This window comes from Penicillium argentinense (assembly GCF_028826775.1).
Source record: "Penicillium argentinense strain IBT 30761 chromosome Unknown utg000010l_segment0_segment0, whole genome shotgun sequence".
In the NCBI taxonomy this organism is placed as follows: Eukaryota; Fungi; Ascomycota; class Eurotiomycetes; order Eurotiales; family Aspergillaceae; genus Penicillium; species Penicillium argentinense.
In genome coordinates this window covers 250,254-277,561 of record NW_026622669.1, presented here as the reverse complement: position 1 = coordinate 277,561, position 27,308 = coordinate 250,254, and the positions used below count along the sequence as shown (strand labels likewise).

Here is a 27,308-nt window from a genome sequence, read left to right as displayed (position 1 = left end):
AGTCACCAAGACTGCCAAATATCTATACAATTGCTCGGATACTCAATGAGCATGAGAATCAACAATTGGTGACACCACTGAGGAACTCTTCTCCTTTACGAGGCGAACTTGAAGTTGATTTTTATGGTCGGCAATATCTGGTAGAACGTCTACATGGAGTGCGATATATTTCCTTTCCGTACCAACTATTTATTGATGGTTTTGGGCTGTATCGAAATATGTATCGGACTCTGATGGGAATCTACTTGATTTGCGCTGCGCTACCGTGTGTAGAGCGTGTTCATTCGGCAAATTGGATAGCTCTCACACTTGGACCATACGGGGCAAACTTTAGTGATACTATTGCATCACTAGATCCCCTCCGCAGACTAGACCATGGTATTGACATTACCTGGACTGATGGCCAGCCGATGAGAATCATTGGCTTTGTTTTTTCTTTGCTTGGAGATTTCCCACAACAACAGCAGGGTGCTGGCTGTAAAGGGCCTATCGCAGAGAAAGGCTGTCGGAGATGTACAGTCTCTAAGTCCCAACGGGGCAATTTAAACTTCGATATACGACGGAAAAGACGAGGACATTATAAGTTACTCCAGCAGCACCTTTATGCATCCCAGATCCGGAATGAAAGTGCCAGGGAAGAATATAGGGCTAAAAAAGGGATCGGTAGCCTGAAAGAGGTTACCCCTCTTTTCAGAATTGCGCCATGTATGAACTTGGTGACATTTTTCCCGATAGACCCCTGTCATTCCGAGTATGGTGGCTTATGCAAAATGGCTCTTGAGCTCTTAATTGAAGGAATCCTCAGTCCCAAAGGCTGTGCAGCGTTTTCTAAAATCCTTGAGACATACCCCTTCCCAGCTGGATGGACACGGATCCAGTCGCCTACGAATCATCTTGCAAATTTTCAACTGCAAGAATATGCAAGAATGAGTGTGATTGTTCCATTCATACTCTCTCAATCAATGGAGAGGAGCTGGATCAATGATAAGTTTTATAACCGCCTCCTCTATGGCCCAGTTGCAGCCCAGGTCTCTTGTGAAGCCAGAATTATCCGTGCTTATGCAGGATTTGCAAAAAGCAATTCAGTGCTGGTATCACCAACAATCTCATCAATGGACCGACAAGAGTTTGATAAGATTGTGAGACTTCCTCGGCTTAAACTACAGAGCCTCCTGAAAGCAGCCTATGGGGCAACTATAGGACGTGGCTTAGTATCTAGATCACCATCAGCATCGCAAATCAGGGCTCCACCTCCTCAACGCCAGACTAGCAAAACCGCTTCACAGCATGGAGCTTCGTCTATCCCTCGAGTCAAAGAAAAGCCAGCAAATTTGACTAAACAAGGGGATAAGTTCTATAATATGTTGTCAAGGCCAAATATGCATATTGCGCTTCACTTTGAAGAAGACTTAGAGGAGTATGCCACTCCTTTCAATAGCAATGTCCTTCCTGGAGAGAACAAACATCGGTAAGAATAACCCCAGTCATATCTAGAGTCTTAGAGCACCTTGACGGCAAGTTCAATTCTGATCTATTTACTAACCTAAATTTTAGGCATCTGAAGAAGCTTGCAGAACAGACCAATCATCAGAATCCAGAAAAGCACCTGCTCTTGAATGAATGCCTTCAAAGGGGTACACAGCTTCGGATGGAAGGAGCCTATGCTATCGATGACCCAGATGGAACTGAAATGGCTCGTAAGGTCGCCCGGACATGTCCTTCTCTAATCAGATCTCGCTACGGTGTTGCTATTCCAGATGATCCTTCCAAAACTGGCTCAAATTCTCGGAAGAAAAAAAGCATATTAGGACAGTCCGAGAATCCAGCTGAAACTCCATTCCACTCCAACATCAGGGCGTGGTCTCCTAACTACCAGGATCATTTTGGGATCCCCAACCAGCTTTCTTTATTACGAATGAAAAGCTCTTTCCTGGACCTTTTACGTCATTCCTATAATGCCGATTATTCGATTCCTCACATTGTGGACCCAGGTCCAGGCTATTTACGCTGGTACAACAAGATAACATTCCAGTACAGGTATATATTAATAAATTTTCCTTGACGCAAGACACTCACTAATAATCTGATTTATAGGGATAAGACATCAACCACAACTCTGTCTACAAACCAGTTCGCCAAGTTCCAGAATGGAAGCTTTGTGCTAATCCTTAACTTTTTTACTCACAAGTTACTGGGGGGGAAACTGAGGGCTTTTCTCTACGGGCATCCAGTCCGACCAGTTGTGGGTCCAGGGGCTACAGACCCTGATCTGGGCCTCCCGCGTTACATTCTTGTCCAAGACCAATTTATCGTTGTCGGGCTCCCTGCAATTACAGATGAGCGTCCTTACTTTACAAGGGCTGCAAAAATCACCAACATCCAAGGGCAGCAGATAGGTGACAAGGAGCCAGGACACGTACTGGTTTATTGCACCTGGGAGATCTCGTTCTTCTAGAACAACCAGATAGGGATCGGCGTGCACCAGATTTGGTTTCATTTTCAAAGCCAGAATCTACTTAGCGGCCTTCCTAAGCTTCTCCCTAGGAGCCCCCAGCCCCCACCCCCTTTTGTCTATTCTATTTCTTTCCTCCACGCTAGAGTAACTGATCGCATATTGAAACAATGTCCAAGTTTTAAAGCAGGGCCTTTATAGGACCCCACAGGATGCTTGCTACAAGTCTAGTCATTTTATTACACAGTGTTCAATGTCAATCTCTTGGTAATCCTTCATATACAGTGCTGATTTCACCTTACTGGTTTTGTTTTATTTTACAGAACTACTTAATTGCTAACTTCATGTAGATCAGAAAAAACCATTCTGACACTACTAAAAGTTTCATAAGAATGGCTATATTGTAGAAGTGAGTACAGAGAGTAAACATAGTCCTGTCGTGGCCTCAAGTATATTCTAAAATTACGAAAATCACCTCTTAAAGAATACTACGCTAGACTGTATCATCGCCTCAGGCGAAAAGCTTACCTTTAGTATATTAGATTATCGGGAGAGTTACGCGTAAGTGTGTTGTTTTTCTTCCCCGGACGCGTGCTCACTCTCTCCCAACTTCACCTCCTCAACACCACTCTCTATGCCCACAACATCACTTCTGCCATTATCCACGAGCCATCTTATTATTTTGTTTATCATATAATGGACATTCCAGTCCAAGGGGAAATGAAATTTTCATATTCCATTCTCTAAGTGGACCATGATGCAGTTTTCCACAAGCTCCCACATGTCTTAGCTCTTAACTAACTTAATGTCTCTACTCTAGAAACCAAACCACTTCACGTTATCCAGTATTGGCCCACCGCTATATACAGAGTTTCTATTGTATATCGATCCAACTCACTGTCTCACTACCTAATATTTCCTTCCTTCGATATATCCGATCGACCAATCCAGCTCAACTTCAGAGCCACAAGAACCCCTGATATGCCTATGTTTTACCCCCGTGGAAGGATAAAACACTAATAGAGCAGAGCCCTTACGTATCTCGACTCTTCAGTTCAACAACTCTCTATTCTCTATCTAGACCTCTCTGGCCCTCTAAAAGGACAGGAAGAGACATGATCCGATCCAGCGACCATATCACCTTGTTCACAGATGATGGGGAACAATAATACCAAATAGGTGGATAAAGTAGGGAGATAGTAGGAATAAGAGCATCTATGGCTCTTCTGGAAGGTGATATAACAGATCTTTGTGTTCTGACAACCTTGGAATCCCTTAAGGTGGATATTTCAGACCACATACTAATAGAGGTTACAGTGATTTGGCAATAGTATTGCCTGAGGTTCCCAATTATATTCATGGCTTTCTATCTAAAGCCCAGCCGGGCCCTATAACGCCACTAGCCCAGGACATTGATTGAAAACCCACAGTAACAGGCCACATTTCAAACAAAAACGCAGAGATAATAATAAATGCTCTCTGAGTCTACGTCACTCTTGGGAATCTTGTACTTAAACAAGGGCACCAAAATCCAAATGATAGCCGCAATGCTAATAATTTCCTCTAGAGGGGCTAAGCGACAGACTGGCAAGAGCAAGATCTATTCTCCTTCTAGCTAATAACAGTGCGATAGCATAAAGGATCTAACAACTCAATTATTGACCCTAAGCTAACATTGATCATTTTAGATATCATAACTTTGCGCATCTGCCATACTCCTACGCACAAGATAAAATCACCCATACTATATTATGGGATCTTGGAGTGTGGTCATAGGGGACTCTTTTTGTGGGTGACTTGCTATCAACTTTGAAGTATCAACGATGGACCCCAGATCAACAACACAACCTTCCAAGTACAGACAGCACCAAGATATTCGAAAGATAAGGATACCCTTATCCTTTCGTGACTTTTTTGTCCAACAAAATTGAATCGAGCTAATTAGCGTTCATCAGGCTCGGATTCTACATCATTCCTTACCAACAGATGTCATACCGACTCATGCTATGGATAACTTCAACATATCCCAATCCGGAAAATCTAGGTTGTATGATCCCAGTGTATCTCCACACACCTAGTGCAGTATTATGATGTGATGGTACAGAACATGCGATGTACTTTCATCTCTCATACAGACAGCAATTATTGCAGGGTACATCCAGGAAAAGTCTGTACATTGTCACGACAGATCCAGTCTTTTTCCAGATTACATCATATTGGCAGTATACTGACCATGATACAGGCATTAGGTTCCAGATTCCTACTGTCACATACGCTGTGCAGTATATACTCTATTGCGATACGACTCCATATTGGTGTAATTTGACTCCAATCCGACTCCAATCCGACTCCAATATCATATTATGAGCATAGGTATCACAAAGCTTTCAGACTGAGCTAGAACAGTGCTACAGTGCACCACCTCTGACAGCAACCCGATTCTAATCCCAGTGATAACTCAGTTATACGAATCCTACAGGATCGCGGTATTGTATTGTGATTGAGGGCATACTGCTTGGTCTAGAGAAGGATAGGGAGAGGCGTGGCGCCAGGGTTAGCCGGGATGAAAGGGGCCGGGATATATGGAGCACCAGAAGGCGTGGGGGCAGGATAGATCTCGTGATCATGTGATGTACAAACACTATTAGTAATAGAGCATTAAAAGCATGAATCACGTGTACAGTCACTCGGGTCAATATCGCCAATACCTTTCTAGCCGCCAATACGTTTTCGACCACCCAATACAGTTTTGGCCCGCCAGTACGTTTTTTGAACCCCAATACTGTTTCACTACAGTCTTGTACGCCAATACAGTTTTTAATCTATAACCGTATCTTTACTTAAATACGGGATTCAGATTTCAATATTATATTAGCTTTTAAACACGTATTAAAACTTCAATACAGTTTTCGCTATCACAACGGTTGCTTAACGAAACTGAATTAGATACTATATTAGAATTCAATACTGTTTTCTAACTGTTATAATACAGTATTTAGATATTATATATTCCCTTATGTGTACTGCTGCCCTTTTCCTGGGACGAGCTCCATATATTCCGGACTTCGATATCGATGTCGATATAGATTGAAAACAGGTGTCCAGAGGCTGCACGACTGGGCTTAAACAGTCATCTACACTGCTTTTCTGATTATTCACAATCGAGCCGATTTTCGGTTGCTGATTATGCAAACTGGTCAGTGGAATCCCGGACACCACTAACCCCTCTCTCGTAAGCTCACCATGAATTAGGGTCCTATTGTACTCTCCATTCACATATTTCATTGTTCTATTTCTCCACATCGTTGCCACCAAGAGTTGACGCGACCTCGAAATACTCGAAAATGTGGCGAAGACGTTGCATCCCGTCCATTCAGTTTCTGAGGCCTCTGCAGAACATCAATGATGGAGTTTCCAGACTCCTGACCCAAAAGATTGCCATACAGTAGTGCGGTCACGTTCTCGTGTTCAATCCACAGGTCGACGAGACGAGCGCCAACAGTGTTGATAACTACCACCGTGTTGGCACAATTCTCTGCGACTTCGTTGACGAGAGCGTCCTGGTCATCATTGTAAAGTTCGGTGCGTCAGCCCCCTCGCCCGCAAATGCATTGATAAAAACAAGGCACACGTCAATGTTCTCTGCATATTTGCTGATGGATGGAGTCACGGCAGTGCTGTCTGATCCTTGCACCACAAGAGTCGAGCCACCGGAAGAGGAGTAGGTACCGTTCGCAACCCAGTGGAGCATGGTACCATCCTGAGCGGCCTTGATGGTAAACGCAGTCTCGGGAGTAATGAGGTAAGGCAGAGATCCTTGTCCAGAGCCAGAGTCAGTGGCCAGGTGGCCATCGTAAACAGGACTAGAGCCCTCAACGCTGAATTCCATATTCGGTCCAGCAATAGCCCCGCGGGCATGAGAGCCGAAAATTGCCATTTTATGGGGCTTGTTGAGGGGAAGAGTGTTGTTCTCGTTTTTAGGAAGGGCCATCGACTTGGATCCGTGAGAGCGAATCAGCTTAGCGTAGTTACCACGGACATCAACATATACGTCCTGTTCGGCTGTCAAAGGTTGTGTGCCATTGTCCAGGTTGACATAGTAGTATCCGATGAGGTTACGAATGGCCATATCGTTCAGTCGGGCCTCGGTCATATTATGCTGCTTCAGATACTCCTCGATAGTAGATGTGCTCCAAAGACTGGAAGAGCCGTAGTCCAGGCCATTGATTGCGGAGGCGAGTGCATGCTGTTGACCGCTGGTGTCTGGGAATACAAAACCAGGGAAACCAAGCTCGGATGATTTCTTTCTATGCATGGTTGATCCATTGAATGTTGGCCGGGATGTCCGCTGCCCCTTATCTACATATGAAATTGAGGATGTGAAGTTGATGAGCCACTGGAGCTGTAACGGCGCTTTCCACTTGTCGATTGGCCGACACTATCCGTAGGCATGAGGTCCACCTGTCTCAAGGCTGATGGAGATCTTCGGCCAATGTATGAATGTTCATTTCCAAGTTTGTCAGCATGATACTACGATGTGGCTGAGTGCTGAAGAAGATCGCCGGGCTCACCACATCCATGGATGTGATAGGACGTGCCTCAGGAAGAGACCCACCTTCACGATCTATAAAATGCCCCACCAAAATACTTCGAGTGAGAGAATCCTGATACTGTCGTGAATAGACTTGAACGTATAGCGAAATGCCACTAAAGAGACTGATTTAAACTGTTGGAAGATGGTCAAAGTAACTTGAGTCCAGCAAGTTTGCTGTGAGGCCACGCTGAAGCATTCCTGGATTATGGAGATCAATCGCTTTTGAAGAATGGAAAAAGGCAATGTAATACAGCTTGTTGTGGACTGGGGATCCTCACCATCCTCACTGGAATTCTTCTACTCTGAGGAGTCGGAGACGGGGAGCGTAATGTGCTCCAGTATGGAAGCGTACCGGACGCCGCGCACCAACCACACAGCCTGCGACGCACTCACATGCCACTACCGCGTACGAGGGAAAGAAAAAGTGGCAAAAATTCCAAGCAGAAGTTCAAGTGTGTCTCCAGCTTCCAAGTAATGACCCACTTCAAGATCATCAGTCTACCTACGGACAGCGCTCGCGATTATCGAAGACCCAATCCTCCTCCCCTCGGTTACCACACACCCTCCCCCTCCCACCTAGCAACTGTCAACCGTAGAACTCCGTAGAATTATTTTAAAGGAAAGTTCCGTAAAAGTAGTGGCGTGACTCGCTTCGCAGGTCTCGCTTGGGCACGTGCTCGCACAATGGGCGTTTAAAAGGGAAGGAACTCCAAGGCAACCGTGCCCTTCCACCCGTCATCTCCTTCTCTCCTCCCCCACTCCCATCTTCCACTCTTCTCCCACTCTCATCCATCACTCTTCTCCCACTCTCATCCATCAACCCACCACAGGTAATCCTGTTCATCCATCAAGGCTTTGCCCACCATGCATTTGCTTGCTCATCGGCCATGCATGCGGCCACTGAGGCTTCACTCGCTGTGCCTTCCCTCCCTGAGGCCTCGCTCACTTGGGCCTTCCTCCATCGAGGCTCGCTTCACTGAGCCTTCCCCCCATGAGCCTTCCTCCACTGAAGCTTCCTCCATCGAGACCCGCATCACTGAGGCTTCTTCTAGGGAGCTTTACTTTACTGAGCCTTTGCTCACTGGCCTCGCTCACTGAGCCTTTCTCACAGGGGCTTCGCCCGCTGAGCCTTCCTCCAACGGAGCTCACTCACTTGAGCCTTGAGTATGCTCTGCCTGTGGTACTACCACAGTTTGCCAGGACAAACATTCTCTGCGTGCAGCAACTTCCAGAGCTCATCAAGACTTTTGACTGTGCTTCCGCGTTTCTGTGGCACTCGCCCACATGGTCCACAACATCTGCCTCTCCGATATTGTCTCGCCCAGGGAGCATGGCTTCGTTTGTCGTACACGTCCCCGTTCAACACATGGGAACTCATCCACCATTTAGTACGTCTTCATTGATGCAATCTCGAAGACCCGCCTTGGGGTTCTACAAGAATAGAAGTCTGCCGGGGCTTTTTTGCAAGGGGCTACTTCTGCTTCGAGATCCACCGGTGACGACGTGAAAACGATGCGAGCACTCATGCAATGGAAACCACTCCATCTTGTGTTGAGCGGACCCTCATCCCTGTCGCACATGGCTTCATTGATGCGATCTCGAAGACCCTCCTTGGGGTTCTACAAGAATGGGAGTCTGCCGGGGCTTTTTTGCAAGGGGCTACTTCTGCTTCGAGGTTACTACCAGTGACGACCTAAAAATGTCGCGAAGCCTCATGGAATTGAGACCACTTCGCCTTCAGGCTCTTCACTTATCGCCGACCGTATGCCTCGTATGTCCATTCCGATATTCGCAAACCAGGACGAACTGAATACGAGGATTCATGCCATGAATGGGGCTCCATTAATTCATACCACTTTCCACCGTTTTCGCTTGTACGACAGAACCTTTTGTCTTCCACAAGATAAAGACAATTTCTCCATCGATGAAGATTACTCGGGTGTTCTTTGAGCTCCAACAACCATCTGACTCTATCCACCATTGAGTCCGTCCATCATCGGATTTTTCCTCGTCCACATACTCCGCGTCCACCGCTGTTCATTCAATTTGTCTGCCAGGTATCGAAGACCCACCTGGGGTTCCACATTTGGAATGGAAGTTTGCCGGGGCTTTTTGCAAGGGGCTACTTCTGCTTCGAGATCTACAGGGGTGACATGAACAATAAGCGAGGATTCAGGACACCAATCCGTTGATGCACTGTCCCTCATTGCCATCTATTTCCTTCGTCTCTCTTCCGCTTACAGAATCGCGAGCAGACACGAACCCATGACATAAGGATTGTGCCACGAATATGGCTTAATTCATACAAGCTATTTCCACCACCATCATCATCTCTACGGACGATTTGCCCACAGCCGATACCGACAATTTGTTCGTCGCCAAGATTACTCCACTCTTCATTGGGCCTCCTCGGCCATCGGACTCGATCCACAGCCGAGTCCGTCCACTTCGGAAATCACTTCCGTGCGCTCTCCGTCCATCTACCACCGTCCATATCCTTCGTCTGCCGGATATCGAAGACCTGACTTGGGGTTCCAAATTTGGAATAGAAGTCTGCCGGGGCTTTTTGCAAGGGGCTACTTCTGCTTTGAGATCTGGCACAATTTCGAGGATGTGGACAGGACGTGAGAATCCACGTCATGAACACAATTTCAATTATACATACCTTCGACACCTTCGATCATCGTCGTTCATACAGACAACTGGCTTATGCCCAAAAGATTTTCACTCGTTGCCGAGCTTCATCATTGAGCTCTTTCAATTACGACAAAAAGAACACCAGTTTGACATCAACCACCCGGATATGGTCAATTTTCAGAGCGTTTCTCACCATCGGACTATGTCTATTTTCAAGCTCTGAGTCCACCACCCCTTCATCCCTGATCAAATTCTGTCCACCACCGATCACCGTTCATCACGAACTTTCATTGTCCATACACTTTGTCTGCCGGATATCGAAGACCCACTTGGGGTTCCAAATTTGGAATGGAAGTCTGCCGGGGCTTTTTGCAAGGGGCTACTTCTGCTTCGAGATCTGCCAGTGAGATAGAGTGTGGTCATATCATGAGAATTCACGCCATGAACATGGTCTCGCTCATACATACCTTCACCCATCTTCGTTCATATGATCGACTGGCTTATGGCCAAAGACTATTCCACACACTGCTGAGCTCTATCTTTGAGCTCCGTCAACCACCACGAAAGAATCAATAACCAGACTTCAACCGTCGGACATGATCAATTTTCGGACCCTGCCCATTATGGAGTAATTTTCATTTTCAGACTATGTCTGTTCTTAAGCTCCAGGCCCAACATCATTAAACTTCGTCCATGGTCAAATTCAAGCAGCCGCCGACTCGCTGTCTGCATCGGATGTTCGTCATCTGTACAATCTTCACCCACCACCGTCCATACACTTCGCCTCTCGGATGTCGAAGACCCGACTTGGGGTTCCAAATCTGGAATGGAAGTCTGCCGGGGCTCTTTGCAAGGGGCTACTTCTGCTTCGATTCGCCCGTGAGGTCCTCCAAGTTGTTCATGGAGTATGAAAACCCAAGCCAAAATTATGGGGTTGCTCATACCTAATTCCCACCATCACCGTCCATACGGATGACTCTTTCATCGTCAAACATTACCACTTCATCAATTATCGAACTCAGTCAATTACTGAAACCTGTCCATCAGACTTTGTCTGCTATCGAGCACTATCATAGTGGAGCTCTGTTCACCAACTCATCGGCGCCGCCACCCACCACTGAACATTCTTCTTTCACATTCTGTCCATAACAATCCACACAACGCCTCTACAGATATCGAAGACCCAACTTGGGGTTCCAAATTTGGAATGGAAGTTTGCCGGGGCTTTTTGCAAGGGGCTACTTCTGCTTCGAGAATCGCCAGTGAGGCCAAAATTGTGGACGGGACATGAGACCCGAGCCAAAATTATGGTGTCGCTTCTACATATTTTCCACCGTCATCGTTCATACGGAAGACCTGTTCATCATCGGAAATTACCACCCATCAACCATCGGACAGTATCTACCAAAACCTGTCCATTAGGCTCTGATATCAAGCTTAATCATCGTCGAGCTCCGTCTACCACCAACTTCAACTATCGGACACGGTCAATTACCGAAATTTGTCGAACAGACTCCGTCATCGTCGAATTCTGTCCACTGCCAACTCATCGCCTACCATTAAACATTCTTCTTTCATACACACTCTGTCTATAACAGTCCACACAACTCGCCTCCACAGGTATCGAAGACTCGACTCGGGGTTCCAAATTTGGAATGGAAGTTTGCCGGGGCTTTTTTGCAAGGGGCTACTTCTGCTTCGAAAACCGCCAGTGAGGTTGTGGACGGAACGCGGAGATACAGGCCATGCATTGATATGGTCTCGTTCATACGTACCTCCACCATCATTGTCCGTGCGGATGACTTGTTCATTTCACAAATCACACCTTTGAGTTCCATCCATCATTGAGCTCTCCCAATAATTGAGCATGACTATCAGGCTCTGTCCACCGCGAAGCCATTTCCATCATCACACCTTTGTCTGTTTTCAATATCCACCACCGTCAAACTCACTTGTCGCCAAATTCTGACTACCACTCATCGCCCACCGTTAAACATTCTTTTTCCCTACAATCTTTGTCGACAACTGTCCGCACACCTCGCCTCTCGGATACCGAACACCCAACTTGGGGTTCCAAATTTGGAATGGAAGTTTGCCGGGGCTTTTTGCAAGGGGCTATTCTGCTTCGAAATCCACAAGTCGGGCTGTGGACAGGACGTATACCTGGGCTTACTGCGACGCCGTTCAACCACGCAAACTTTCATCGCCAAGCCCTCGCGCTCTCGTCCTTCATCAAAATTGCTATATTCACCAATGATACCTCCTCATCGATCAATTCCACATCTACCTCCGACCAAACTGCCGCGCTGTCTTCTACCACCGAAGACCTCTCCATCAGGCCCTTGTCTACCTTCGGCCAGGCCATCGTGTCTCGATTCATTAGTGATCAAGAGCATTATTTACCACCATTCAAGCCATCGCGCGCTCTCCGTTGAAAAACGTCTCGCGCATACAGCCTGTCTCCATTCTTAATAGAGCCTCTGCCCAATTCTTAACAGGCTTGCCTTCATGACCGAACAAGGCGTTATCTATTACCTTTCTTGCGCTCTATCCACCCTCGGGCGTCCACCACCATACATCCACCATCAAACGTTCACCACCGACCATCCATTGCCAAACATCCACCAAACCCAACAAAAGAACCTCATTACCAAACATCCACTATCAAAATTCTCTTCTTGCTGCTTTACTCGTACTCCAATATGGCATTTGTGCCTGCAGTCCGAAGCCTTCGCTGCTCATCTTACCATCTGTCAAAATTAAAAACAAAAGAAAAAAAAGAAAAAAAAGGGAAAAAGAAAAGAAAAAGAAAAGAAAAGGAAAGGAAAGGAAAAGGAAAAGGAAAAGGAAAAGGAAAAGGGGAAAGGGGAAAGGGAAATAGAGGAAGACGAAGAAAAGGGGAGAAAACAACAAAAAAAACACAACACCACCACCACCATCACCACTATCCATCACCACTATCCATTACCACTATCCATTACCACTATCCATTACCACTACCAGACTACATCTCGTCAGCCATGGGCACACAAAAGGTATTGTTGACTTGGCTCCCCTCTGTCGGATTATTACTGACTCGGACCCAGCTCTTCTTCAAGTCTTTCAATCTTCCATACTCCCGTCCTCTTCAATGCGCCGCCTGCCTATATTCTCAGCACGGTCTTCCGACATGACCATCCATTTATCTACAACCGATCCTCGCATCACTTGTCCACGTCCCCCAACGGTTACAAAGAATTTCATCATTTGTCTTTGCTACGATCACCCTGGCCCTCAACAGCAGCTACGGAGACACCCATCGAATTAACTGATGAGGTCCGAAGTCCTCGCAACATCAACCTACCATTGGAGTGTACATATCCTCTCCAGCAAGCTATTCAGCTGCAGCCAGAACAGAATACCGCGTCTAAGAACCAAATCGCTCGAGCCGCCGAGAACTCAGGCATCGTTGCAGGCTCTTTGAAATAGAATATGGCCCTGCTCAGAATCAATACAAGGCGACATACGCAGCAAACCCTACCGCTACAATACAAAATCTATTCGACCCCATTAACCTCGGTGAAAGTTGGAAAGAAAATTTCTTTCAGTCCACTTAGTCACTTGCTGGACTTGCCACGAGGAAGACCTCCAGTGAGCGGAATGCTCCGCACAATAACTTGATGTACTCCGTCGCGATGAATGCTCCGTCACGTACCAATCTTTTCTTTCTTGGTTATACAACTGTTTCTCCTTCGTGTATCTAACTTGCCGGTCGGATTCCAACTCGGGACAGACACGGCATATTTTCCTCCTCGCTGCTTGATTATACCAATACCGATTCTCTGGTCGACAATGTGTTCGCCAAGGGTCTTCAACGACGCCGGGAGTGAACCGACCCTGGATGTCAAGCTGGTCCACAGCTTCTGTCCCTATGACAACCTCTCAGACAGCCATCCACAGCCACGCAAGCAACCATTTCGCCACCGAAGTTGAACACATCATCATTATCGGCACCGGAAGAGTTGAAAAGTTGTTTTACATGAAGACATGCCCTCCCTGAGGGACAACCTCACTCATTCACTGTTTTACAATGCAAATATCGTCAAGGGTGTCACTGGAAGCAATTTATGGGTTGATTATGTCAACGAAAGAGCTTGTGAATATTATGCGTCGCCTGACGCCGGCGCTCTAAAGGGAAGAAAAAGAAGAGTCCATACTGGGCGGTCTTCCAGTACCACCGCCAGCACCAACGCCTCCTCCCATGCTTCCAGTACGGTTGGTCTCCTACTCGTTCAAAATAAAATGCTATCAAAAGGTCAATCAAAACGCCTTGAGATATGTGAGTGGTGCAGCAGGACATACCTTGGCTCTGTGACGGATGACCCTGGGAATAGCCTCGTCTCGTGGAAGGATGCCTGAGGCATAATATTGGGTCGTTTGCACAACGCGTTTGCTGGGGACTTAACCCCTCTTTTTCTGGCGGACTTTCTTTCTTTCTCTTTCCTTCTTCATCTTCGAGATTCTCGTAAGTAGGCACCGAATGAATTTGTTTCTTTCGAACGGCCCGTAACAGGCTCCTCCAATAACACCGTATCCTTGTATGCCTTAGCACTCAATCCGGTAGCAATGCCGTTCAGGTACGGATCCGATCCAAACGTCTCAACCGATCGCCCACCCCAGGGCGTGCGACCCAGGAAGGGCTGCTTTGCCTTTTTGCGCGTGGCGCTCATAGATTAGTAGAAGAAAGTGGTCGCACTCGGGGAAGCCAGATACCGAAAAGGATCCAGTACAATTGTCAGTTGAATCACGACAGGGGCCCCTCCCCGCGCTCGGGTCGTCACACAATTTTCCTGCCGACATGATGGAGTATCTAACATATCCGGAAGTGCAAGACATCAATGCTATTTTGGATACTTGGGGCAATGGCCAGCCATCTGTAGTAGACCTATTCGGCTTTGGTCTCGGGAGGCCGAGCAGTTGAACGATGTCACCTTGCATGGTTGGGTTTCTGTCTGCCAAGCACTGGCCGTCTACAGACAACGGGATAGGTGGCATGGGTGGCAAGCGATGATCTTTTTTTTTTTTTTTTTTTTTTTTTTTTGACATGCAAAAGTAGGCCAGTGAGGACACACAAAGTGCAACGACTGACGCTCTTTGTGCCTTCTTGGCTGATATAATAGGAGTGCGAAACAGATGAACAAGGAGAATGCTCGTTACACTACATATCTTTCTCCGATTACTTCAATCTCTAACGGAACCACAAAGCGACCGCTATGAATTCTGTTGCACCATAGGAATATGTGATTTGAAATTTCCAGATGTACCTGGTCAGCGCAACACGATTATGGATGATCTATCCTGAGAGTATTCGAGGCCCCACTATGATTTCATCGGGTGGGGTGGGTGCAGTTTCGGCCCCCAATCTCACATTGGATCGCATTTAAAAGACCCCTCGGAACGACCCATTCAACGGCCTTTCAGAAAATATTAAAGTTCTGTCCTCGAGAAATTCCACAATGTCCAGCAATCCGAGCGAATCAACCTTGGCCCTGGATCAAACAAGCGATACCAAGAAAGATCATTCGCGAGAAGAACGCGCCGCCGCGGCTGCCGCCGCAATGAAATGGGGCATCACTCCAAAGCCTTATGACCCTAATGAGAAGCCTGGACCTGACCATCCCGTGCATAAAATTCCCCTTGAAAAGCAAGAAAAAATGCGCAAGAAGGGCATCAACCCGGTGCTCCGGGCCGAGATGGACGAGTCGACGAAAGGCGAGGGTGGATTTTGGAGAAAAGTCGCCCAGACGTCTATGGGTGGAGGATGGATTAAATAAATCTGTATTCCCAAATGGCTTCTTTTTTCTAATGGGTATTGATCTGGATGGGCCATGACTGAGCGAACTTGTGTACCAGGGTGAATACTATGGATCGAGAGACTGCTTTCAGCGCAGACCGCAACTGCCTACAGATGAAAGAGTTAATTTGATTCCGCCTTTCTTTGATCCAACGTATGCTTCAGTACCGGTGCAGTTAAGTCAATATCGAGGGACCATGTAAATATCCCACGAAATGCAAGGTTGTCTTTGTTTAGCCTCAAGAGGCATAAAATATACGACTCTTTCGCCTGTTATCGATCACGACTAGGCTTCCCCTACTGTGACGGCAATACTATCATCTGGCCAGTGATCGGCAGCAAATATGCATTTTCTGTACAAAGTTATCAAGTCTTGGGAAGGGCGTGACGGCTGTCTTCGGTCTGGCCAGAAGTTGGCAACGAAATTGCTATGCTGTCCGAACATTGCGAGTCTTGGGGAAGGAGAGAAGGAGGGAGGTTTCCTGGCCAAGTGAGAGAGGAGATGTACCCCAATTATTATGTGTCCAGTACCGGACACATGATCCCCGACCCCCACGTGTACTGTCCCTCCTACCCGTGATTAACCATATTGACAGCCTTCTTTGATCTGCCGTCAGTATTCTTTACACTTCCTTGTCCGCCGTAACAGAAGGAGGAAGAGAAGCAGTCTGCCGCGACGTCGAACGTAGGGCGCCACTATCGCGTCTTTCGCCATGTGACTTCTTTTGTAATCCCCGTAATCCATACTTCGTAATCAGCTACGACTTCGGTGTTTTTCGTGAGAATCTTCTAATAAAACTTATATCATAATAACTATATATTTAAGAATAGGGTACATTACTGAACTGAACTAAAACATATGAAATTGATATATAAAAACCTGACGGATTTCAGGCTGAATTAGGTAGACTCAGACAGAATCAGGCAAACTTAGGGAGGAGGAAAGGCTTCGTGAGATTGGAGGTAAGAGTGACCTTACTCCCGTGGGAGACCCATTTGGAAGTCTAATAATCATATATCCCAGCCCTAACTATCAACCATCGAAGATGTTTTAGTAGTAAGAAAAGTTATCAGCTATATGTAACGATGCAGACATATTTTGACACCTGATGTTGAGATTTCGAAAGAGAGTTATGCTACTACGAATAATAATCTATCAATTAGCCTTCAGGCTCTAGTGACCCAAAGCTGTCTACATTTGGAGTCCCAAAAGTAGTCAGGTTTGAATAAAACAGCTCATCGAATCATTCCAAACCCACATTTCATCACACAAATTTCGGCCTGAGTACACTTGATCCAAGACTAGCGTCTTTCAATCAACTCGGTTTTATGGCGGAGCATTTATGAGCATGGAACTGCGTTGAACTATTTCTTCATGAGACCGAATGCCAAATCCTCAAACCTGCTTTTCAGAAGAAGTCTTAGGTGTGGCGACTTCTTCGTGAACAATAGACTTCCCTCTCTTCAACCCCATGTCATAATTTACTGCAATCGCGTTGTTGACAAAATGTTCGTCACCGTAAAAGAGAGTTGCAGTCTCTTCCAATTGTCATGCTTGTGTCCCCACGAATGTGAAATGAATGATGGCAACCATTGATAGCGTTCCAGACGGCAGTTGGGATATAATAGCGCCGGCCAATATTAGAAATACCAACAGGGCTCAGATAACTCGTGATAAAGGATGTCACATTGATCGTGAGCATTGTGATTGCGAAATAAATACTTCGCTGTTTGGTAGTGACAGTTTCGAAAGGACATGCCACGACCAAGGGGATCCAGCATGTGCAAGTGAAGATGCTATTGATGATCATAACGCGCCCTTTGTCTGTTGCCCGAAATTCGTCTGATGCTGACGTGTGTGGATAGCAACATCAGCTTTGCTGGTATAGGACTACTGATTTTAAGTTCTATTCTAAAATATCTTTGATTTTTCCCTGAAACCTCAATAATGGAGGCGCCTCTGACTTCCATATTTTGCATAAGTCTTGTGAAAGGCTTCGCCGAGCCTGTTCAAAATGGCTCTTGATTCGAGAGAGCTCTTAACATAACGTGCAGACCTGGCTTTTCCTGAGTGAACTGCCAGTCTCACTGCTCTGATTTATCCAATATGTATAAAATTATGCCCTCGTTACCTTTTGTGGATTTTGTTGGGTTTATTGGGAAACACGCACTCCAGCCCTTATCAATTGATCTGTTAAGCTTATTCAATGAGATAAAACCACAATGTAGAGAAGCCTGGCTTTCAGCGAGCGCTTTTGCCAATCGCAAACTTCCCGGGCAGAAATACGTTCAACAGTTTGTCTCTCCAGACGCCTGGGATGGTACAAAGGAGATATCGGTTGATTTCCTAGTCTAATTGCATCGGCATATCTTTGACTATTCGAGGTGTCAATCAGTGGTTTTTTTTAGGAAATTGGCAGGTGGAATGATGGCTGATTTGTCGTGTGGGGTTGAGCCCATCCAATGTACATATTCAACGGAGCAGTGCACACTAGCTAGGGGGCTTCATACGACCCAAGGACGTAAAAAGCCTGAAAATAAATAATAATAATAATAATACTATCGTCGCGTGCAAGGAAAACCGGTAGCACACTGATGAGAGATAGGAAAATAGCAAGCCACCTGATCAGGCATACGCCAAAAGCTCTTCCTCAGACTCCCGACCAAGGCCATAAAATATTCAGGTCAATGCACACTGGCAGACTGGGCCATGGCATTCTTGCGAATGTAGGTTTCTCTCACTGGACACCCTACATATCGGGACTCATCCCACATTCCAATGCCGTACTCCTTCGGGGCCTTTTGTACGCCTCGTCCCCCCCCCTCCAATGATCAAATTCCCAGGTCGATAGTCGGGATTGGCTTGCAACCGTCGAATCGCCGATACGTGGACTTGGGCATCTGGGGGCATGTCGCGCACTTCTCCGCGCGGTAGCGGCCATCGAATGGGTTTCCAGGCACCATCCGACTGTAGGTCCATGCGCCGGAATGGCATCCACTCCATCAGCTTCCAGGATAGGACCGAGCTCGGTGGTAGGCCATTACCCAGCTTTAAGCAGTCATGAAGCCGTCCATCCGTACTCGAGCGGCACAGGGCCTCGCAGAACTGCGGATCGGTCACGACCTGGCACTTTGAATCCTTCCTCTCTGTTCGATCATTGGAACCTGGCTCCTCTCTGCTGGACATGGCGCCAGCTAAAATCTCAGCTTCCAGTGATTTATCCCAGCAGTGAAACTGCTTCAGCTTCGCCCGTCTGAATCGAAGTCCCGCTCGCTGGGCTTCCTGCACCATCCAGACCAGCGGAGCGTGGCTCAACGCCCATTCCTCGCCGTCTCCGAGCTTCCAGCCCCTCCAATGTCGGCGTGCGCCCCGGGAAACCAGACCTCCTCGATGTCCTGCGGCAGGTCTTCGTCTTCTTCGTCCCAACCGGTGGCATTGTCGCCCCCAAGATGGGTGGATGTGGCCACAGAGGCGCACGATTCACTTGCGGCCGCTGCTGAAATGTTCGAAGCATCAGAGTAGCTCCGCTCCTGTTGTGGCCTCGCGGGAGATTGCCGTCGCTCACGTACGTGCCCGGGGCCATCAGCCCTCCATTGACCAGGAGCCGGGCGAGCTGGCCGATAAATCGAATAATTCGGACCCGGTTTTTGCTGTGCAGTGTCCCCTGGAGCTTCATCTGTGGCTTGTTTGGCGTCCGTAGGATCCCCGGACTGGCCATGGTGATGGACATGGAGTCCATGTCGCTGGAGATGCTGCCGAAGTCGCGAGTGTCGGGACACCACTCTGGGCTTGACTTCGGAGACCAGATCCTGGCGGAACTTGGCCCGTCGCTCGTCGATGCCGACTGCGTGCCGAATGACCCTCGCAGACGTCCGGGCGGTATAGGGGAACTTACTGCGCTGTAGCCATGGGTTTTCAAACCGCGGGACGCTGTTCACAGTGTCAAAGAGACCCAAGAACTGAATCTGCGTCACCGGCCGGCTGAAGGTCTCTCGGAAGGCCATCATGTACTTGAAGTGCTCTTCTTTCTCCTTCTCGTATGATTTACTGTCGCTGCGGCGTTGCTGCCACTTGGCGAAAGTCTTCCATGCAAATCGCACCAGCTCCTCATTGCCCATTTCCAGCAGGCCCACAAAGTCTAACATCTCAGCCAGAAAGCGGGCGACGTAGGCACCCCGGCTGAACCCAAAAAAGTACAACTCATCCCCAGGGGAGTAATAGCGCATGAGAAACTTGTAGCCGCCCATGACATGGTCGGCAAAGGTCGAACCGACGGCGGCATCCTTGGCCTTGAGATAGGCCGATTTCACCTTCTGCAGCCTGCCCTTGCTCGAGAGCGACTGCGAGGTTACATAGGTCCCAATCCCGGGTTGGTAGTAATGGCACTGGTTGCAATCGCTACGGTCAAGCATCTTGACGCGATGAGTGCTACAGCAAACGTCCGCAGGGTTGTGGATATCTTACCCGAAAGATCTTCAACACGTTGCTGTCCGACTCGTTGCCTTGAAATTTGTTCCCGGTGCCATCGAAGCACAGGATAAACTGTTTGGGGATCCGCCCAGTATCGTATTGGGTCATATTGGACGTCTTGGGTCGTCTTGTCTTATGGACAGCCGTTTCTTCGTGGGATGCGTGGGGAAAAGTCAGACTTCCGGGGGGTATGCCTGATACCGGGAGAGATATACCTATATCCACAGGCAGTTTGTGGGGAGTCTTTGCTACCTGCATGTTGTGGATTGGATAGATACAAGCAAGTAGGGCGGACTAATTGAGCCAACATAGACGATATTCTATGCGTAAAGTCCATTGACCTCTATCGAACTCGCACCAGTTGATGTGAGCCACGGTCTGATGGTCTGACGCACTGACGGACCTGGGTCCCGGCCAGGCTCGGGGGTGAGAAATTGAGAACCAGATGTACCCCATTTGAATGGCCTACCTATAGTTCCCTACCAGAAGTTTCCGTGCCCCCGCCTTCCGAAAGATACATCTCTGCAACCGTACACTTACATCTTCCACCATTCTAGAATCCATCGACCGAACCCCATGTCATCAAAAGAATCCTGCCTTATAGCCTCCCACGAACGCTGAATCAGGACCAAAAAGCGCTCATTCACCTCTTCTTTGGTTCCTTTAAATGATCCAAAAACAGGATCTAGCCTATAGATAGTTTCTTTAAGCTTTGCCCAGGCATGTTCAATAGGGTTCATATCGGGCGAGTACGGCAGCCAATCTATCACCGAAATACTATTATCCTCGAACCACGCTTTAACTTTTCGGACTGGATGGATTCAGACATTATCCTGTATAAATAGCAAATCCGGTTCCAGATATAAAAATGGCAGTTCTGACTCGAAGGCCTTAATATTGGAGATTTGCGTATAGCCACCCCGTTACGAAGCCGAATCCCGATTCATCAAAGAAGATATTAGAACAGCCACCACCGCATCGTAGCCCAAATCATAACTGAGAGCCCTTTAGCTTCATTATAACACTGTATGAACTCCCTTTACTATTTTCGTGCGGTCGGTTTAGACGCTAGCACCAAAGTTCGTGCTTCCCTTTACCAATTTCGACTGGGCATTCGTCAGACCAAATAACCTTCCGCCAATCATCCCATGCTCAATTTCGATACTTTAAAGCAAAGTCCAGACGTTTTCCAGGCCTTTTTACCGGCTTTCCAATGTCCTTATCCTGATTTTTTGAGCATACGACGAATAGGCGCGTCAGAAAGTGCGACGCCGACGCTTTGGCAAATCTCGTTAGACGTAATAAAGGGGTTACGTTTCATTGGGGTCAGAACGTGTCGCTGATCGGTAGGTGATAGGATTAGAGGTGGTCCAGATCGACTTAGGCTGGCGCTGTCATGACGTTCGTCGTTTTCTCGAGGGTGTACTGAACAACTCATGCGGATAAATTAAGTTCGGTCGCGTTTTTCCGGATTGAGTAATTAGCCTTGCGGAGTGGTAATTTGGCCTCGGAGGAATAGAGATAGCTCTTTTTTCCACTGCCAATTACCATCAATAGATAATAATGGCGTACATGGAACCGTGGTTACTGGTTGTAAGAATGAGGGTTTGGTAGGCGCGACGCGTCCTAGCGCGGTTTCTGTATGGATACTTATGGCGGTGACTGTATAATGAGGTAGGTTAGTGGAACTCGGACCGATCGAAGGTTACCGGGGCTTCCGCGCGGTACAACGAAGGTTGCCCGACAGCCACGGCTCCAACTCAACAATAATGTGTTCGACATTGTGTTTGTTAATCAGTATGTAATTTCTCTTCCGCATTCATATGGGAATTATCGGGTGATGTCAGGCTGACGCCTTACAGGCAATGTAGCAGTTTAGATCGATGTATCCGGGTATCCAGGATGGACCGTCTGGGGCCTGGGGCGGTTGTGAGAGCTTAAGGACGGAATAAAGACTCATAGATATTCCGTTCTCTTCCCAGTTGTGCGCGAACTATTTTAGCAAAACTGCCACCAAACGAAAGATACCCTTGACATAGCCTCTGCAAATCGAGTCGCAGACATATCTACCAGGATGAAGCTGAATCCCAACACAGATGGCGAGGCGACTGCTTCTCACCTGTCCACGCCCGGAGAGCAGAGAGAGACTGCGAGTGTAGAGCTGCCGGCGAGGAAGGAAAGTGAGGCAGACGCAGAGCTGTCCTCCAAATTCAAGCAGTACAGGGAAGTCATTCACGCCGCTCGCCGCCCTCTCCCCACGGAGACCGGCGACGGAAGCTACGTCGAGGACGAAACTAGTAGTGGCCTTTGGGCGGACCTGCGCAGCCTAGGAATTAAGGATGCGGGCACTCTCGTGTCCTTCCTCGAGAACAAAGTGACTGGCCAGTACGTGGATGACAAAACGATGCTCATGGAGCGTGTGATCCAGGTGAGTATTCTGCGCAGGACCACAGGGCCAATACTAAATTTCTGCCTTGCAGCTGGTCAGCAGACTCCCAGATGAGTCCAAAAATCGGACAAAGCTCACGAACGTCTTTCTCAACGAACTCTGGGATTCTCTCCCTCATCCCCCACTGGCGTAGGTATCCCGCCGCATGCCTAATGATGGCGTTCACTGAGATAGATGTACGTGGGACTGAACAATTACAGATATGTTGGAGAGAAATATGCGTACCGGAGTGCAGATGGCTCTTATAATAACCCCACACTTCCCTCGTTGGGGGCTGCACGGACGGAATATGCTCGCACCACCCGCCCCGAGACGATTCGTCCGCCTAATCTCCCGGACCCGGGGTTGGTCTTCGACAGCTTATTTGCTCGAGAGAATTTCACGCCCCATCCTAACAAGGTCTCCAGTATCTTCTTCACCTGGGCCTCGCTGATTATTCACGGTATGATCCGTCCGTCACGCAAACTCCAACCAGGACTAATCCTAGACAGATATCTTCCAAACCGACCGCAAAGACGAAAATATTAACAACACTTCCTCCTATCTGGACCTATCCATTTTGTATGGAGACATCCAAGAAGAGCAGGACAGGATCCGAACCTTCCAGGATGGCAAGTTGAAGCCCGACTGCTTCACGGAGCCACGACTGCAGGCACTCCCAGCGGCATGTGGCGTGATCTTGGTCATGCTGAACCGGTTCCACAACTATGTCGTTGAGCAACTCGCGGAGATCAACGAAAGCGGTCGATTTGGGAAGCCGCAGGACGATCAGTTATCGGCAGCAGAGGCCAAGAAGGCGTGGGCCAAGTACGACAATGACTTGTTCCAAACGGGGAGGCTCATTACCTGCGGCCTCTATATCAACATCACCCTCTACGACTACCTCCGCACCATTATTAACTTGAACCGCACCAACAGTACCTGGTGCTTGGATCCCCGCGCCCGAATGGGCGACCTTGAGATGACGCCCTCTGGACTCGGGAACCAATGCTCCGTGGAATTCAACCTCGCATACCGCTGGCACAGCACCATCAGCGAGCAAGATGAGCAGTGGACTGAAGGGGCATACGAGGAGTTGGTTGGGAAACCGGGAGATGAGGCATCCGTGGATGAGCTTCTCGGCGCCTTGGGCGAGTACGGAAAGAATCTTAATCCCGATCCATCGAAACGGACATTCGCCCAGCTGGAAAGGCAGGTGGATGGGACATTCAAGGACGAGGAGCTGGTGGCGATTTTGACAGATGCGATCGAGAGTGTGTCCGGATCCTTCGGGGCGCGCAATGTGCCCAAGGTGCTGCGCGCGGTGGAGATCCTCGGCATAGAACAAGCGCGACGATGGAACGTCGGATCCCTCAACGAGTTTCGCAAATTCTTTGATTTGAAGCCATACCGAAACTTCGAGGAAATAAATTCCGACCCGGAGGTTGCTAATTGCCTTCGGCACCTGTACGAAAAGCCCGACTATGTGGAGCTATATCCCGGCATCGTAGCGGAAGAGGCCAAGGAGCCTATGGTCCCGGGGGTGGGAATTGCCCCCGGATACACTGTCTCGCGCGCCGTGCTATCTGATGCGGTCGCACTGGTTCGAGGAGATAGGTTTTACACCGTATGTTGTTCCTACACCACATGGGGAGGACCGAAACTAATTGTCCATAGGTGGACTATAATGCCAGGAACCTGACCAACTGGGGCTTTACCGAATCCCACTACGACTTGGAAATTAACCAAGGCTGTGTATTCTATAAGCTGGCCTTACGCGCATTCCCACATTGGTTCAAACCTAATTCGATATATGCCCACTACCCCATGACTGTCCCGGGGAGAACCAAGTCATCATGGAAAGCCTGGGGCGAGAATCGGATTACTCCTGGGACCGGCCTGCTTTCATACCACCTCGGACGAACATCTTTGCGTACCCCAATGTTCGTCACATCCTCAGTGACCAGGACGCTTTCCACGTCACCTGGGGCGAGGCGACTAGCTACGTCTTTGGTGATGGAGGCTACGACTTTATGCTTTCTGGTGATACGTCCTTCCATGACAGCCAGCGGCAAACGATGGGCAATTCGCTGTATGTTGGTCACTGGCGTAAGCATATCAAAGAATTCTACCTTTCCACGACGAAGCGGCTGCTGAACGACAAGTCATGCCAACTGGGACGTGCGATGCAGGTCGACATCACCCGCGAGTGAGTATCCATTCTCCTGGGTTTATCGTATCCCTAACGTGTTCGCAGCGTCGGAAACCTGGCACATGTTCACTTTGCTTCAAGCATCTTCTCGCTCCCCCTCAAAACAGAGAAACATCCCCATGGTATCTTCACCGAACACGAGATGTACCAGATCATGGCTGTCATCTTCACGGCGATTTTCTTTGATGTTGACCCAGCCAAGTCGTTTGCCCTACGCCATAAGGCGCGAGATGCCGCCCAAAAGCTCGGTAGAATCGTCGAGGCGAACGTGAAGAAAACCCAGTCGTCTGGGTTCCTCTCATCCTGCTTTGACAGCTTCCGCGCCAATGGCTATCCACTCAAGGAATATGGCATCCATATGATCCGGCGCCTCCTTGAAACTGGGCTGGGTCCATCTGAGATTACCTGGTCCCAGATCATGCCCACGGCGGTCGCCATGGTGCCCAACCAGGCTCAGGTCTTCACGCAGATCATTGACTACTATCTTTCCGACAAAGGCCAAAAGCATCTTGTTCATATTAATCGTATAGCCAAGGAAGACACACCTGAATCGGATGACAAGCTCCTGCGATACTGCATGGAGGCGATCCGTCTCCATGGAACATTCGGCTCGTATCGCGAAGCGAAGACTAACGTCACTCTGAAGGACCAGGGCCGCCGTGTGAACATCAAACCGGGTGAAAAATTATTTGTCAGCTTTGTATGCTCTATATGTTATCACTCGAATTCTGGAGCGGACTGTGTACTGACCATGTTCAGGTGGATGCCAATCGGGACCCGGATGCTTTCCCCGACCCGGATAGTGTCCGTCTCGATCGCCCTATGGAGTCCTATATTCATTATGGCGTAGGTCCCCACACCTGCCTGGGCAAAGAGGCTAGCAAGGTTGCTCTGACCGCCATGCTTCGCGTGGTGGGACGCTTGGACAATCTTCGCCGGGCTCCTGGACCTCAAGGTGAATTGAAGAAGATCCCCCGACCGAACAACTTCTACAGTTATATGTTGGAGGACGAAACGGGCTTCTATGCTTTCCCGATGAGTACGTGCAAAAGTTTCTATCTAGCAGTAACGATACTGACCTTCTATTTGCAGCACTTAAAGTACACTTTGACTGCCCGACCTAGACCTCACCATGAATCGCGGTTCGGTCTATGCGGGTCTAAGGTTCTCATCCTAGAACCGTGAACCTGAGGCGGTTCGGTTCACGAGGACCTAGAGCCGCACCGCCGTTTTTGAGGTTTACCCCCGGTTCTGTAAACAGTGCAAACATTGGAAGATTACAGATTGCATAAAATATGCAGTTTTTATGATATTGCGGAGTATTGATCTTACTGCGTGGATATACTTATTTAGATGAATTTGGGATGTATGTTGTTTTCGGAAAACAGCATTGGAAGCATTCTATTGCATAATCTATATTACATGTTTGTAGTTTCATATCCATCAAGCAATCTGGAACGCTTACGAGTCGACCAGATACACGATTCTGTGTGGGCCAGCCCCGAAGCACCCGGCCGGGGCAGTCTCGGCTGGAAGATCAACTGCCTCGCCACGCTTATTTATATTATTCTCAATAATAGCCGCTTGCTCTCAATCTTCACTAATACTTTTCTGTGGTCTCTTATCCAGTGCCTTTGTAGATAGAACTTGGGGCCCTGCTACACCCTGAGAAAAATTCTCTGTCTGAGCTTATGTAGATATCTTATCACTCTGCTACGTGGAATGTAGAAATCAGCCAGAGAGGGGGAAGATGGTCCATTCTGAAGCGTCAGGGCCCGGGCCGCAGCGGCCGAGTCTGACGTAAACTATGCTAAGTACGAAGCCCTCACACACTCTCTTTATTATCACTGATGGAATTATATAAAGGCTGCTGCGGAGCTTTGTCTTTATTTACTGCCTATATCTCTTAAACAGAGAGATATTCAGAGAGTATCTTTTAATTTGCTTCCTGAAATGCCTCAATTGCAGAGAGCATGGAAGACAATGCAAAGCAATTTTGGGGCGGTCGGATCGAGAGGGGAAGAGGGCGCACATAAACCAACACGCACGGGGGTGCATAGGGACACAGGGTGCTAAACCAAGAGAATAACAATCAAACCCGGATAGGCTCCAACGTAGTGTCCCGATATGGTGTAAACGTAGATGACAGTGGGATGGCGATGACTTTTGGTGCGCACAAGAAGATAAAATCGTCGCCTTTACACTTCGCGAATTTTTGGCCTGATTTAGTGCAGACCATGGTGTTGGCGCTGGGGTTCCGCACTATTCGGATCTTATCACTGCCCTAATCAGGAGCGCCACGCTGCATCGTGCACTAGAAAGCGGTCAGATTGAGTCTATCTATGAATGACTGTGGCCCCAGCACGGAAAGAGAGGTGAACACGTACACTTCCCACAACGATGGATTGTGGTCTTGACTTTGAGACATCAAAAAATCGTACGCTGACATTCTAGCATGCCGACCGGTGCCATGATAGTTGGCCAGAAGGCAGGCTTTCCCGTCTGAGATTCAACTGGCAATGATCGCTACCCGACTTCCGATGTTGTATGTTGTTTCGACGTCAGAAATCTGACGATCCGGACCTAACGCAGCAGCCTTCAGGGTCTGCTGTAGCACATAATCATTATACTTTCTATCCAGGAGGAGGAGCTTGAGGCCTATAACCTGGGCCAGGCATTTG

General features: G+C 48.2%; 6 protein-coding genes across 6 annotated transcripts; 4 read left to right on the top strand and 2 right to left on the bottom strand.

Moving 5' to 3' along the window:
• Window positions 1–1,379: 1,379 nt before the first annotated feature.
• On the top strand, window positions 1,380–2,455 carry N7532_009809 (uncharacterized protein; the record flags this gene model as incomplete). The annotated part of the gene is made up of 3 exons (XM_056622300.1): window positions 1,380–1,468; window positions 1,555–2,037; window positions 2,095–2,455. 3 exons carry the CDS (start codon window positions 1,380–1,382, stop codon window positions 2,453–2,455), a joined length of 933 nt encoding a protein of 310 aa, XP_056469716.1.
• A 3,286-nt stretch (window positions 2,456–5,741) lies between these two features.
• N7532_009808 (glycoside hydrolase family 3 protein) lies at window positions 5,742–6,767 on the bottom strand (the record flags this gene model as incomplete). The annotated part of the gene is made up of 3 exons (XM_056622299.1): window positions 5,742–5,789; window positions 5,851–6,012; window positions 6,084–6,767. The coding sequence occupies 3 exons, from the start codon at window positions 6,765–6,767 to the stop codon at window positions 5,742–5,744; spliced, it is 894 nt and encodes a 297-aa protein (XP_056469715.1).
• Window positions 6,768–7,910: 1,143 nt separating this feature from the next.
• Window positions 7,911–8,144, top strand: N7532_009807 (uncharacterized protein; the record flags this gene model as incomplete). The annotated part of the gene is made up of 1 exon (XM_056622298.1): window positions 7,911–8,144. The coding sequence occupies one exon, from the start codon at window positions 7,911–7,913 to the stop codon at window positions 8,142–8,144; it is 234 nt and encodes a 77-aa protein (XP_056469714.1).
• Window positions 8,145–15,178: 7,034 nt separating this feature from the next.
• On the top strand, window positions 15,179–15,496 carry N7532_009806 (uncharacterized protein; the record flags this gene model as incomplete). The annotated part of the gene is made up of 1 exon (XM_056622297.1): window positions 15,179–15,496. The coding sequence occupies one exon, from the start codon at window positions 15,179–15,181 to the stop codon at window positions 15,494–15,496; it is 318 nt and encodes a 105-aa protein (XP_056469713.1).
• A 2,784-nt stretch (window positions 15,497–18,280) lies between these two features.
• Window positions 18,281–20,095, bottom strand: N7532_009805 (T6SS phospholipase effector Tle1-like catalytic domain-containing protein; the record flags this gene model as incomplete). The annotated part of the gene is made up of 3 exons (XM_056622296.1): window positions 18,281–18,711; window positions 18,834–19,929; window positions 19,982–20,095. The coding sequence occupies 3 exons, from the start codon at window positions 20,093–20,095 to the stop codon at window positions 18,281–18,283; spliced, it is 1,641 nt and encodes a 546-aa protein (XP_056469712.1).
• A 1,966-nt stretch (window positions 20,096–22,061) lies between these two features.
• N7532_009804 (peroxidase/cytochrome P450 family protein) lies at window positions 22,062–25,690 on the top strand (the record flags this gene model as incomplete). Its single annotated transcript, XM_056622295.1, is given in 9 exon segments — window positions 22,062–22,415; window positions 22,468–22,565; window positions 22,637–22,878; window positions 22,928–24,042; window positions 24,093–24,358; window positions 24,376–24,624; window positions 24,673–25,327; window positions 25,387–25,666; window positions 25,680–25,690. The coding sequence occupies 9 exon segments, from the start codon at window positions 22,062–22,064 to the stop codon at window positions 25,688–25,690; spliced, it is 3,270 nt and encodes a 1,089-aa protein (XP_056469711.1).
• Between the last annotated feature and the right edge of the window lie 1,618 nt (window positions 25,691–27,308).